Here is a 14,504-nt window from a genome sequence, read left to right as displayed (position 1 = left end):
CCAACCCACCTGCATCCTCCCCTATGCCACCAGAGAGACTGAGAGAAAAACACACACCTACTCAACTGCCCCAGAGACATCCTGATATTGCTGTTCTGATTGACTCCAATGGGAAATTCCTCGATGAACAAACACTATTCCCAGGACGGAAAGCAGCAAAGATATGGTGCCCAAAAATTCAAGACACCTTCCAAATTTTTTCAAACACAGATTTTGGGACACCAAGTCATATAATAATCCACACAGGCACCAACGACCTCAGACAACACCAGGAGAGAGTTGGTAGTATGCTATGTATAGTCGCAGAGAGGGCAACAGAAGCATTTCCAGACTGCCCAGAAAGGACACCATTAGTAAGGTAAATGCAGACATCATCAGGGGCTGTGCACACCTACCAAACATACACCTGGCCCACCACACTGCCATCACTCCACACCACCTTTATGACCATGTGCACCTATGCAAAAACACACTGGGAGTTTTCACAAAAGCTCTAAAGGATGCTACATTGGGAATAACCACTCAGGTCAAAGGTCAGTTCACTCCACCCCTTAGACCAGACCAGCGTGCTGCACCCCCCAGGCCGGACCAACGTACACCAGCCCCCAGGTCGAACCAGCCCACCACACACTCCAGTTCAGACGACAAACTGCACACCCCAGGCCGGAACAGCGTGCAGCACCCCCCAGATCAGACCTGCTCACCCCACCACCCAGCTCAGATCAACACAGCTCATCCTTCAGATACCAGCGCCACACACAACTTAGGCCAAACCGACCTACAATACCCCCAGGCCAGATCAACACACCCAACCAGGTCAACCAATACCACACCACCAACTCCAATCTATAGGAAGTATGCCGCCTTCGTTCCTGCCTACTTCATCCTATCAGCACAGCTATGCTGAGGTCCTGAAAGGACAGCAGAGCGATACCGACATGGGTGAGATCAAAGAACTGCTATCCATAATCTGCAACAGACTTCTACATGGGTGAGAAAAAAAAAAGAAGAAAAAAAAGGAATCTAGAATCCATGATGTAAACTCACACAAAAAATAAAAAATGTATGTTTATTGTGTTCAAGTGTTTTAATTTATGTTTGATCATCTTCTTCAGGTTTATCTCAGATTTAAACTAACAAACAAAAATGGACTCTCTCTATATTAGTATGTGGAACATACAGGGGTTGTCCTCATCAACCTTTGGTATAAAGAGCCTCAACAGGGACTTTCAAAACTGTGTTAAAAACATGGACATTATCATACTGCAGGAGACATGGTGCACAACTGATGTGACTACACACTGTCCTCTACAACAGCGGTCCCCAACCACCGGGCTGTGGGACATTCCTAACCGGGCCGTAGCCTACGACATGAGTTTAAAAAAAATGCATGCAAACTAAATTTAATTTAATTCGCAATAATGTCACGTTTTTACATGACATAGGCCTATATGCAGTTGTTTGATTGCACGCATGTTTGCATTTTACAAGGTCTATTTTCTTACGTCTGTCTGTCCCGCCTTCAACACTTTTACATATTGCCTTCAGCGCTGCACAGCCTCAGGTCAGCTCACTTCACCTTCTTAGCGAACGGTAGTGTCACACGAAGTTAGCTAAACTGCTAGAATGAGCAACACAAAACAAGTATCTTTAGCAGGTCACTGGCCAGAGTGTTTGAGTTGCGAGAGCCGCTGCAGAGATTTCTTACAGAAAAAAAGTCACCGTTAGCTGCACATTTTAGTGATGAGGACTGGGTGTCAAAACTTGCTTACCTGCGTGACATATTCGGGTTGCTTAATGAGCTCAACCTGTCACTCCAGGGGAGAATGAGTCTTTAAACTGGCAGATAAAGTCGCTGAATTTAAAGCCAGGCTTGATTTGTGGGGACGACGAGTGGACCGGGGTGTATTTGATATGTTCCAAACAGTAGTGGGGGTTTTGGGAGAGACTGAGGCAGGGCCTTTTCTCTCGCAGCTGGTGCGCGATCAAATTAGTTTGAGCGTTACCATCCTCCAAAGATCCACGGCAAACCAATGAGTGGGTCCGCAACCCATTTGTCAATATTGAATAGTCCTAACTTGTCAGCGCAGGAGGAAGAGCAGTTGATCGAAATTGCAAATGACGGTGGTCTTAAGAGTGTGTATAAGGAAACCTCTCTGGCGGGAACCAAAGCAGAATATCCCGAGATAGCCGTAAAAGCGCTGAAAACGTTGCTACCATTTCCCACCACGTATCTATGCGAGGCCGGGTTTTCGGCAATGACTGCAACTAAGACCAAATTGCGCAATCGACTGGACATTTCAAACACACTGAGGGTGTCACTGTCTTCCATCACCCCCAGATGGAACCTTCTTGTTGCAGGGAAACAAGCACAGGGCTCCCACTGATTATATTCGTAATGCACGTTTAGTTCCCATGTTTTGTTCCCATATTTTGTTAAGCATGTTCACACTTATAGATGTAGCTTCGAGTTGTTCAATATTCATAGTTCATATTGTTCAATTTTCACATCTTCAAGTTCACGTTTTTCACATGTTTAAGAGATCGTTACCTTCACTGTTCATACATAACTGCACAACACATATGGAACATGGAACCCCCGACACATCCACCAGCCCCCCCGCCCCCCGCCGGTCCGTGAAAAAATAAATAGGAAACAAACCGGTCCATGGTACATAAAAGGTTGGGGACCCCTGCTCTACATTACAGAGAGATCATACTACCATCACAGAAATTTCATACAGTGCGCAAAGGCAGGACCTCAGGGGGATTAATCATCTGGTATAAATCAAAATTGCACAACCACATAGACATCATAAAAAAGAGAAAATATAATATATGGTTAAAAATTAGAAAAACATTAACATCAACAGACAGATACTTACCTTTGTGCAATATACATCCCCCCATCAGATTCCCCATACTATAGTGAGGATATGTTCCATGAGCTGGAGACAGAAACAAGCCATTTCCAGACTCAGGGGAATGTACTGATATGTGGTGATCTAAATGCCCGAACAGGTTCACAGCCCGATATTTTGAGCACCCAAGGAGACCATTTTCTTACAAAAAATGTCCCTACTAATATTATATCAACTCACAGGAAGAACTTTGATCCATCAGTAAATCGCAATGGGAAGGATCTCTTGCAACTTTGTCGAAGCCTGGGTCTGTACATTGCCAATGGCAGGTTACGAGGGGACTCGTTAGGAATAGGGGTCGACCAATTATCGGCCTGGCCGATTATTAGGGCCGATATTTAGCATTTTTATAATAATCGGTATCGGTCATTTTTTCCACCGATAAGCCGATATTGAAATGGATAAAAAATGAAACGCGCTATTTTGTCTGTAAAGCGTCTCTCACTCCCTGCATTTGCTACTCTGTGGTCAAGAGCATTGTCCCGCCCACTACACCGTCTGATTTGTTAGTTAGCACGAATGCAGCCAATCAGGATCAAAGACTGAACACAGACAAAGTTTAGGATTCTCACTGAGGCAGACTGGGCTTCAGCTGTAGCTTACGGAGCTATTTTTCGAAGGTAAGGAAGGTAGCCTACATTGCTGAAGTTGCAGTGAATCACAATCATCTATACTGAAGTTACAAAAACACGACTTTGTAAGCTATTGTCTCTTTGATCCGGATCAATAAGTAAAGCACCCACTTCCTTCATTTAGCGAATTCCCGATTGATGCACGTTACTGATGCTGTTTACTAGTTAGTACTACTGCTCTTTGCTGATGATCTGGTACTGCTCTCACCCACCCAACAGGGATTGCAGCAAAACCTAGATCTGCTGGTGGAGTACTGCCAGACTTGGGCCCTGGCAGTAAACCCAAATAAAACCGAAATAATGGTATTTGAAAAAGATCCAGATCTCAGATACAAAAACATAATTTCACAATAGGAACAAACACTATCACACACACAAATGACTACAAATATTTAGGCCTAAAAATAAGCTCAAATGGAAAATTCAATGTTGCAGTGAATGATCTGAGAGACAGGGCACGCAGGGCTTTCTATGCCATAAAACGGCAGATCCCTGTAGAAATCCCAATCAAAATCTGGTTGAAAATCTTTGAATCAGTGGTTGAACCAATTGCCCTCTATTGTAGTGATGTGTGGGGTCCACTTACAAACCAAGATTTCAATCAATAGGAAAAACACCCTATTGAAACCCTCCATACAGAGTTTTGCAAATTCATCTTAAAAGTACACAGATGTGCCACAAACAATGCCTGCAGAGCTGAACTAGGCCAATATCCTTTAATTCTAAAAATACAGAAAAGAGCGATCAAATTCTGGAAACACCTGAAAAGTAGTGACCCCTGCTCATTCCATTATAAAGCCTTTCAGTACCAGGAGATATGATATGAAAAATGATATGAAAAGATATGAAAAATGTCCCCTAACTAAGCTGGTCCTGAGTTTGATCTCATCAGACCACTCCACACACACAAATTCCCCACTGACACCGCAGCATCTGAATCACAAAGCAACTGAAATTAGGATAAACCAAATTACAAAAACTATTAAACAAAATTACATAATCCACTGGAAGAATCAAACAAAAAATCAAAGTAAAATGCAATTCTATTTGGCCTTAAACAGAGAATATCAGCTAGCACCCTACCTGACACACATTCAAGACAAAAACCTGAGAACCACACTGACAAAGTACAGACTCAGTGAACATAACCTGGCAATAGAAGTGGGAAGGCACAGACAAACATGGCTGCCGAAAGACACTAGACTGTGCCACCACTGTGACCTAAACACAGTAGAGACAGAGATACACTTCCTGACACAGTGCACAAAATATGTTAACATTAGGAGAACTTATTTTGAAAAGATGACAAATGTCCTCCCTGAATTCCTGCAAGTGAGCGATGAGGAGAGGCTTTCATTCCTCAATGGAGAGAAAGAGAAATGCCTCCTCCTTGCCGCTCAATATGGATATTCCTGCCATAATGAAAGGACCTGCTGATGTGAAACTTACATTACCTAAATATGAACATACACTCATACATACACACAGACACAGACACAGACACACACACACACACACACAAACACATGCCCACACAAACATGCAGACACACACCCTTCTCCATTGCCATAGTTCATAATTCATATTTGTGTACAATTATCATTATTCTGTTTTATTTGTGATTTGTGTGTTTCCCCTTCCTCCCCTCCTCATTTGATGTATTTGACCCAAATGCTTTGGCAATACTGTACAAACATATGGTCATGCTAATAAAGCTCCTTTTGAATTTGAATTTGAATTTGAGAGAGAGAGAGAGCAAGAGAGAGAGAGAGAGCAAGAGAGAGAGAGAGAGAGAGAGAGAGACACATAGAGAGAGAGAGAGAGCGAGAGAGAGCAAGAGAGAGAGAGAGAGCAAGAGAGAGAGAGAGAGAGAGAGAGAGAGAGAGACACATAGAGAGAGAGAGAGAGCGAGAGAGAGAGAGAGAGAGAGCAAGAGAGAGAGAGAGAGAGAGAGCAAGAGAGAGAGAGAGAGAGAGAGAGAGAAAGAGCAAGAGAGAGAGAGAGAGAGAGAGAGAGAGCAAGAGAGAGAGAGAGAGAGAGAGAGAGAAAGAGCAAGAGAGAGAGAGAGAATGTTTGTGTATGTGTGATAAAGTGGCAGAGAAAGAGTAAAATAGAGCAACAGGGCAATAGAGAGAGACAGAGAGACACATAGAGAGAGAGAGAGAGAGAGAGAGAGACAGAGAGAGAGAGAGAGAGAGAGAGAGACACATAGATAGAGAGAGAGAGAGAGACAGAGACAAATAGATTACAGTACAATAGAGAGATAGAGAACAAGCAGGAAAGACTGAGGCAAAATGAGAAAAAGAGAGAAATATACAGGAAGAAGCAGACAGAGGAAGAGGTAGCCGGTGAGGGTGAAAAAGGGTGTAGAGAAGAAAACTTTCTCCAAATGAGCTCTCCTCTCCTCTCCGTACATGACTCAGACAACCCCACGATTCTATATATGGATCCCCACAGAGGTGAAGGTGTGTGTGTGTGTGTGTGTGTGTGTGTGTGTGTTTTGTTACCCGTCACAGGTGTGCTGGAGGAGCTGCATGAGGGTGATGAGGAGGCCTGTCATCTCCCTCTGAAGACGCTGGGACATCAGGGCCCGAGTCTCCTCCTCTCCCTCCTCCTCTGCACGCGTGTTTGGGGGTGGGTGGGTGTGGGGCTGTGTGTGTGACGCAGACTCAGAGCGCAGGAGAAGGTTTAACAAGGTGCTGGGCTCCTGCAGGAGGTGACATTGACACAACCACACACACACACAGTCACATAACAATGCATAATACACGAATATATACGCAGAGACAATGGCATACAAGTGCCCAGAGACACAAATATGAGATAGGGCATAGTGGCATAGGCTTAATGATATGAACTGTCAATCATCTCACAAACATTTGTGGGTCTGTTCATGTATGTATGTGTATGCGGCTGTGCGCGCGTGTGTGCATTTGTGTCTGTTAGTTTCTGCACAATTTTGTGCCTGCGCATGTGTGTGTTTGTGTGTCTAAGTATGTGTGTATTTCTGTGTGTGTGTGTGTGTGGGTGTATGTGTATGAGTGCACACACCAAAGAAAGACAGCATCAAACCAAAGCAATCAGTAGGGTTGGGTATCGTTTGGGTTTTATCCGATACCGGTGCTAAATCGATACTTTTAAAACGGTGCCGGTGCCGAAACGGTGCCTGAACCGGTACTTTGTTTTTAAAATGTTTTAAATTAAAATGGTCTAAAGCATGAATTGCTTTTTTTTTTTATTGATAAGACAAACATGCATGAACATGAAATTTAACTGTTATATTCAATTTACTATCAATATCTCATTGCTCCTACGAATAATACATTTAAACGTTAAAACAGCTTGCCATGCATGCACACACAATGGTGAGCTCTGCTTTCAAGTTTACCCAGTGTAGGCGGTTTGCCATAATGTATGTTAAAACCGCTTGCCATAAAACTGCCAGGTCATGGACAACGGCATTTGCAAGCAAGCTAATCTAACAGGGACTCTATTTTCCAGTTAATTCAGTGTGTTCCCAAATGCTTCAAGAAATTTCATGTCTTAACCCATAACACGCAGTAGTTTTGAACATGTTAGGCTACATGTCGGTGTTGAAGTGTTTAGATTCCCAGCGCTAGCCTAGTAGGCATTTTAAAAGCAACTATGGCTATGCGCTAACACCAGTCAGCTGAGTTTAATTAGCGATAACGTAGCCTACGGAGATGGTTTCGTAGCCTCTTTGACAGCTCAGTGACATCAGGTATGTAACCTACATATTTATGTTTTTCCCAGCTAACTTTTAACATAATCTTCATATTCATAGTGATGCTATATGGGCCTCATGCACATGAAAGATTAATATCATGCCATTATGTTGTTTAACACCGTGAAATAAAGTTTTCACCTTACAACTTTGCTGATAACATTTCAAATAAATGTCAGTTAGCACATTAGCAAGGATATTGTGTAATGTATAGGCTAGCCTACTGTTGATGTTGTTTCATAGCCTTTTGCTTGTGTGTAGTTAGGCCCACTGCTAGATTTTGACAGGAGCTCGCGATATCGCTTTAAAGTAAGCTACTTGGGCTCACGTCAAAGACTGTCCACTCGCCTATGTGGTGCACCCCTCTGGTTTATACATCCAGTGTTTATCATATGTTAGCTAACTGTATCTGGATATGTTGCTATCAGAGCAAGACGTTAGAGATGGCGCATGACATGCAGTGATGCCTTGTATAAAAAAATAAATAAAAAAAAACGCTATTTAAGCACCGAAATGAGGCACCGAAATCCACGTTGTTATTCGATGCAGTTACTACCGTTTGTGTCGGCACCGGTGCCATATTAGGACCGTGTTTCGGTGCCCAACCCTACCAATCAGCATCCTCACTTGTCCTGGTCTCTTAAGGAGACAGCAGTTTTCACACTGTTACATATGGCAATGCACATGTAGCTACACAAACATGCATGTAGGCTTGTGTTTCTTTCACACAACCACCCACACCTCCTCTAACACACACACACACACACACACACACACACACACACACACACACAGGCAGATGTTTAAGCAACACCTGAGAAATGACAGGGGGAAACATGCAAAGTCTAATCAGCATAATCCCTGCCAGGCATCTCCATCACCTGTGTCTATGCTCCTGCTCTTGCACATGTGTTAGCTGTGCTCTGCACACACTAATGAGGCAGGGTGAGACTCATTACACCCCGCCATAAACACCCGAGAGAGAGAGAGAAAGAGAGGGAGGAATTAACTTCACAGGGAAATGAAAACAGAGACAACATAGAGTAGTGACAATAAATAAATTAGAGAGGAAATAACAAAACAAAAGGAAAAAAAAAAACGTAAACATGGCTCTTTCTTTTCTGTTGTAATGGGACATTAATGTGCTTGCATGGTTTGGCGGCGTGATTTATTCCCCCTGCGTATTAAATAAACAGTCTCTGCTGCTTGGGAGAGGTGGGTATAAAAACCTAAACCCAATTACAGCAGCAGACTGGGCGTTTTATTGTTCTAGGATGGAGGGGAGTGCTCAGAGTAATCAAAAAAGCACACCGGACGAAGCTCCTCACGTCGGGGTGCGAGGACTGACGATTGTGGGGGGTGCGGGGGGGGGGGCGCAGCTGGGGATGCGATGCAGAGTAAAGGCCCTATCAGATACGAAGCAATGTGCGTAAATGGCATCCACCACAGCGCGCCGTGGTTAAAGTTCAACAATATTGACAGTGTTAGTGGTTTGAGAGCAAGCTAGCTGTATGCTTTGATGAATGCAACAACAAAACATTGTGGTGTAGTGTAATCCATTCGACATAATAAGGTTTCAGAGTGCAGTGATGCCAGTTGTTCAGAAACAAAGCGATTGACACTGCGCTGGCTACTGGGATTAGCCCAAAATAGTATTTGTCAAAATAGTATTGGTAGTCGTGATTAAGGTTCAACAATAGCGAACTCTGGTGTGAGTGAGCGCAGACCATCACTGTGTGGTGCAAGCCACAGGAGATGACAGAGCTTCAGAGGGTTTCAGAGCGCAGTGATGGCTTGATCGTGTGAATGGTATCTGAAGGCCCCTTCACCTGTTTGAGGAGGAGCTGGAGGATCCAGCGGAGGTCAGGGTCGTCTGAGTGCGAGGCGCAGTCGGGCCGGTGCTGGCTGAAGAAGGCGTTGAGGAAGGCCACAATCTCCCCCAGAAGCCGCTCGTCCTTAGCACACGCCGGCTGCACCTGCAGAAACCTGCCGGGTGGAATTTAGAACCCACATTACACTTGATCTTCTAATTTAGAACCCACGTTACATGATCTGCTTTACAATTCATATGAAGTGATTTTATTTACTGAGTATTAATGAACACCTAATTAATACACATGCATGATTAATGCATGAACTCCTAATTAATACACATGCATTAAAACAATTCTTAATTACTGAGTATTAATGAACACCTAATTAATAAACTATACATCATATAAGATATTTTATATGCTTTCACAATATGTTCCTCAGGTAATGTTTTAACTGTTCTTCACTGTTTACTATACTGTAATAAATCCATTAATTAACTTGGTTTCACTGCTTTGTTAGCATAGCGATGGATCGTATTAGGTCTAATATAGACATAGGCTACCCCCTTTATCTATTCTGATATATGCTAACATGAGCAGTGCCAAACTGTATAATATACTGCAAGTTAAAGATCTACAGACAGAGCAGTGTGGCCAAATCGATCACTCCAGAGTAACCACCAGACTAACAGCCAACATCTTTACATAATGGTCTACTCTATTCTGATTTCTGCATTTCAAAGCTACTCAAGAATCATAAGAAAGAAAATGTCTTCCTTAGAGCCGGAGACCCTCCGCAGGAGTTAACCCCTTTACATCTATTCTGATGTACGCCACAAGACCTCTGACAAACAATATATTGCAACTAAAAAATCTATGCACATAACAGTGTGGTCATATGTTTAAACAATAAACATAATATCCCTAAAGAAGAATAAACAAATTAGCCTAGCGCTGACCCACAAGCCCACCACTGGTTCTGGGACCCTGTCCAGGTCAGGAGTGGCTCACCTCTCCAGGGCCTGTTGCCAGCTGAGGCCCCTGAGCAGGGCCGGGCTGTTGTGGGCCCCCTGTTTGAGGGCCAGCTGGTCGGTCAGCAGGTACAGCCTCATCCTGGCCAGGGCTAGCCCTGCCTGACCGTGGCAGCTGGCGGTCAGCACGGCCTGGACGCAGTCCTGCAGTCCCTGCCTGATGTGACTGACCCTCAGCAGAACGCCCTGGGTAGCTGACAATACCAGGTCGCCATGGAACCTGAAGGGAACAAGGAACGATGATGATGACTGATCAGGAAGTGATCATGCTGAGAAGAAATTATCTCTCTCTGCATAGCCCCCCCCCCAAAAAAAAAAAAACAGTATCATGGGATTTCTTTTGAAGAAGTGAATATTCTTTCTGTGTATTTTTTGCGCTTTTCCCCCACATGCCTAACATGACCAAGCCAAAGGACGATACCCTATGGCGCCCAATAATAATAATAATAATAATAATAATAATAATACGTTTGATGCAGTTAAAAGTGCTTTACATTTGGAACATTTAACACAATGGCTATGCTTTGCTAGGAGAATGTCTGTCTGGAGGTATCTTAGCCAGGTATGTCACTAAGCCACTTACTTGCACCACCCCCATATTATATTTTGCAATGGAACCTTTAAGGAACAGGAAAGATTATGGAGCAAGATCAGAAGGGACCAACGTAATAATATTGACCTTCTTCTAAGGACCTTTTTTTTTTTTTTTATCGACCATGAACCCTCAAAGGGGAAGGAAAGAAGACAGTCCGGCATCAGAAAGGCCACAACATTGATCACAATATTGATCTCTATCGGTGTTTTTCTTTTTTCCACCATGGAGCTATCAAGGAAGAGCAAAGATGATGATGGATAGATCAAATCCTTGACCTCTTTCTGTGTGGGTTCTTTTCAAGATGGTAGACTGATCAGCAGTGGCGGAAAGAAATGACCTCTTTCTCTATAAATGTTTTCTTTGCCTTTATTTTGTTTTCGTTTGTCGTTTTGTTTTGCTTTGTTTTGTTAAACCTTTTTTGTCAGACACCTGAGTGAGCTGACGTGGGTGCTTTTGGAAAACTTCCTATGGAAGACAGACAGACTCTGGTAGTTTTTGGCTTCTCTTTTCCTCAAACACACACACACACACACACCGCACAAAAATACAATTCATCATGAAAGAGACAGACAAGCTTTCCACCAGAGAATTTCGCTACGTGTTTAAAAACATTCAGCTGCAAAATAAAAACAATGGTGTCTGCAGTGGCAGCAGCTTCCATGAATAAGACAGGAAAAAAGTGGAGGGAAAAAAAAAGACAATCTAGTTCAAAGACATGTCTCCTGAACTTTTAGTGCGCGGTGGGAGACAATAACAAAAAAATAAGTGCCTCTCTAACGAAGGAGGCCTCCGTGCTTCACACAGCAGGGAAAAAAAACGAAGTGTGAGAGGAAAAAATAAGACCCACTTTCACTCACTCCGCAGTTAATGACTTTTGACAGGAAACAATGGCTAACGTGTAGAGACCTTCTGTGTCTGGAGAGCTCTCTCGGCTTAATTGCATTAAAGAGTGAATGCTAGTGAGGCCCATTTGTTTATATTACGTCACATCAGAGGCAAATGAAGACAGATTAGCAGCAGATGCTGCTCTTATGAGGCTTCTCCCTGGCGACGGCTCATTTAAACACACTGGGAGACTTTGCTGGGTTAACTTTGGGAAGGCCCCTGCGGAAGGACACATGACCCGACGAGGACAAGAGGACACAGGAGTGGCCGAGTTGGAAAAGTGGACTGTGGCGTGTGACCAGAGTGTTGACCAGTACATGATGTCCTCCTTACAAATATATATATACCCGAAGATGCATAGTCTGGTGGTAACACAAACCCAGAGATACATACAGTACATACATACACAAACACAATCACTAGCAAGTGTATGTGACACGCAGGCCGGTGTGTCTTACTTGGGAACATCGCTCCCATTTCCCCTCAGCTCTTCCAGGAGGTTATCGATCCCAGAATGCCACGCTCTGTTCCAGGCCAGCTGCAGCATGTGCCAGGCCGGCTTCAGGCTCACCAGGTCAGCGTAGGGGGGTAGCACACAGCAGTAGGGACTGACCACGTGATGAGACGCAGGTTGGAATGGGAGATTGTACCTGAGGGAGGACAGACACCAGGCCAGTCAGTCCAGGTCCTGTGCAGACTTCTAGCTCAACAGGTAGAGAAGACTGCTTACATTATATAGGTCACTGCTTTGTGCTCACGTGCTGATAACATGTATACCGTACTTTACACATTTTTCCTAAATATCCTTTGGTCTCTATCTCTCTGTCCAGCCATCCATCTATAATCTAGCCATCTACCCAGGTACACTGTTCTGAGAAATGGATACAAGCATTAATAACACCTCCTAAACTCAAACTACACGTCATCAGATTCCCCCTCTCGAGACTATAACGTCATTATCACCGTAAAAACAACTAATCTAATGGATGCATAAAACACTTTTATATCTCTTCTGCTTGTATTCTAAAAAAAGAGGATGAGACATACAGATATGGTCATCATAACATTGCTAAAACAAGAAATTGAATTGTTGCTCAAGACTTTTGCACAGCACTGTATATGACTAGGTTTTTAGTGCAAAAGTACCAAACACTATTTGGATGGCCTATGTGTAAATAAATTAATGTTCAGGAAATCTGCGTGTCTAGGTTCAGCAGACATATCCTCTACCAGCAGTAGCAGCGGAATGAGATATTATGGGATGGGGGGGGGGGTGTTACCTGCGGATGACAGAGACAGGGAGAGAAAACGAAGACAGGCTTGTCTCAGGACTGCCATCTGCTCTGTCCGTCCTGACGAAGACGAGGAGACAACAACAACAAACAAACAAACAAATAAATTAGTATCTGAGCTTTCCAGTGCCAAAGCCACATCTCATATTGCCAACACTTTGCGTCAGCTGACAGGCTGTACTGAGCAAAGGAGATGGCTTTTTCACACACTCACACACACAGAAACCTGTTCACCGTTCATCACCACATTCTACCGTTTTTAAGTACATCCGCAATTAATCTTCAAAGGCATGACTATCACTACACTGATGAAACACTTGTATCTCTATATCTCCCACTTCGGGCATTTTACTGATGAAATTCTTTGAGATTATGTTGAATACAGTGGCAGATCGATGGACTTTCTAGTCTTTGGTTTGTTTTTCTTGCTCCAACATGGAGACACTAGTAATTGATTGCAAACAATTTGTTGAGAGAATCTAAGCACTCTTTGTCTAGGATTTCAGGTGTTCGCTTCAAGTCATTGACGGGGACTGTCTCAAGTTTCAATCTGTGTCTGTCAAAACTGCACTGAGGCAATGCTGTCTTTAATGGAGTCTTCCTGACTGAATGCAGCACTTCAGCTCAGAGGAATATGGCAGAATGACAAGGGCACGGCTTTAGCTGCCAACACACAGAAACTTTGATTAAATGGATCCACTGGGGGAAAACGAGAGAAATACACAGATGATTTGGACAAGAACTAAAAAGTAAAACACTGCCAAATGTTACAGAACTCAGAATTCTCCCACTTGCTTTCGTTCCTCTTCTTTCGTCTAATATTCCTTGAAATAAAAGTGTAAATTGACTTGCAAAATCAAGACTGAATGGTTTCAATAAATTTCTTTTTACATGTGAGTGTGTGTGTGTGTGTGTGTGTGTGTGTGTGTGTGTCTGCCTGCGCCAGTGTTGTGAGAGTGCGTGAACATGTGTGTCTGGATGATAAATGGCAAAGTGCAGGTGCTTACCACACATCCACGGTGGCGATTTCATCAAAGAGCAGTAAGGCCATGAGAGCGGCCACCTCCACCACGCCTCCCTCGCCGCCCTCCCTCAGAATCAACGAGGCTGCGACCACATCGTGCAATCACACACACAGAGACACACAACAGGAAGACAAACGACAACACTCTCAAGTAAATGGCAACCAATCAAAGGCAATATCCTCTTTTCACACACATATACAGGCTCACACATACACAGACTCCTACACACACAGTCACTCGCACGCACAGACACACGCATACATACGCGCACACTCACGCACGCACACACGCACACACACACACACACAGACTCTCACACACACACACATACATACACACACACACACACACAGAGTCTCTCTTCACTATTCTTCCTCAGGTGGTTGAGAGCTGGGCTATAAATCCAGAGTCCTCAGAGGCAGCTCGACGTGATTCCCTAAAAGGCCTGGAGGAGGAAAGGCTTCTCAAGGGGCAGGCTTTCCAATGTAGTGGGAAGCGTTCTCCAGGGGGGTCATTGACTGCCTCGAGTGGGACACAGGTGTTATCTGGAGTGGACAGCACGGA

The 14,504-nt window shown here is 43.8% G+C and overlaps 1 protein-coding gene across 2 annotated transcripts in view; it reads right to left on the bottom strand.

Moving 5' to 3' along the window:
- rttn (rotatin) overlaps window positions 1-14,504 on the bottom strand; it is a 60,125-nt gene that overhangs the window by 28,596 nt on the left and 17,025 nt on the right. For both annotated transcript variants that reach the window (XM_076290840.1, XM_076290841.1), the window contains exons 22-27: window positions 13,923-14,022; window positions 12,904-12,975; window positions 12,082-12,273; window positions 10,124-10,363; window positions 9,128-9,284; window positions 6,061-6,260 (exon numbers count right to left, since the gene is read on the bottom strand). In XM_076290840.1, coding sequence (XP_076146955.1) covers window positions 6,061-6,260; window positions 9,128-9,284; window positions 10,124-10,363; window positions 12,082-12,273; window positions 12,904-12,975; window positions 13,923-14,022 — 961 coding nt within the window. The remainder of the gene's footprint in view (window positions 1-6,060; window positions 6,261-9,127; window positions 9,285-10,123; window positions 10,364-12,081; window positions 12,274-12,903; window positions 12,976-13,922; window positions 14,023-14,504) is intronic.

Source organism: Alosa pseudoharengus, unplaced genomic scaffold (assembly GCF_046254945.1).
Source record: "Alosa pseudoharengus isolate Yale_2024_CS ecotype anadromous, Long Island Sound unplaced genomic scaffold, YU_APseudo_1.1 YU_APseudo_1.1_scf_18, whole genome shotgun sequence".
Taxonomy (NCBI): Eukaryota; Metazoa; Chordata; class Actinopteri; order Clupeiformes; family Clupeidae; genus Alosa; species Alosa pseudoharengus.
The sequence above is the reverse complement of the archived record's forward strand: the minus strand, read 5'-3'. Positions and strand labels throughout refer to the sequence as shown.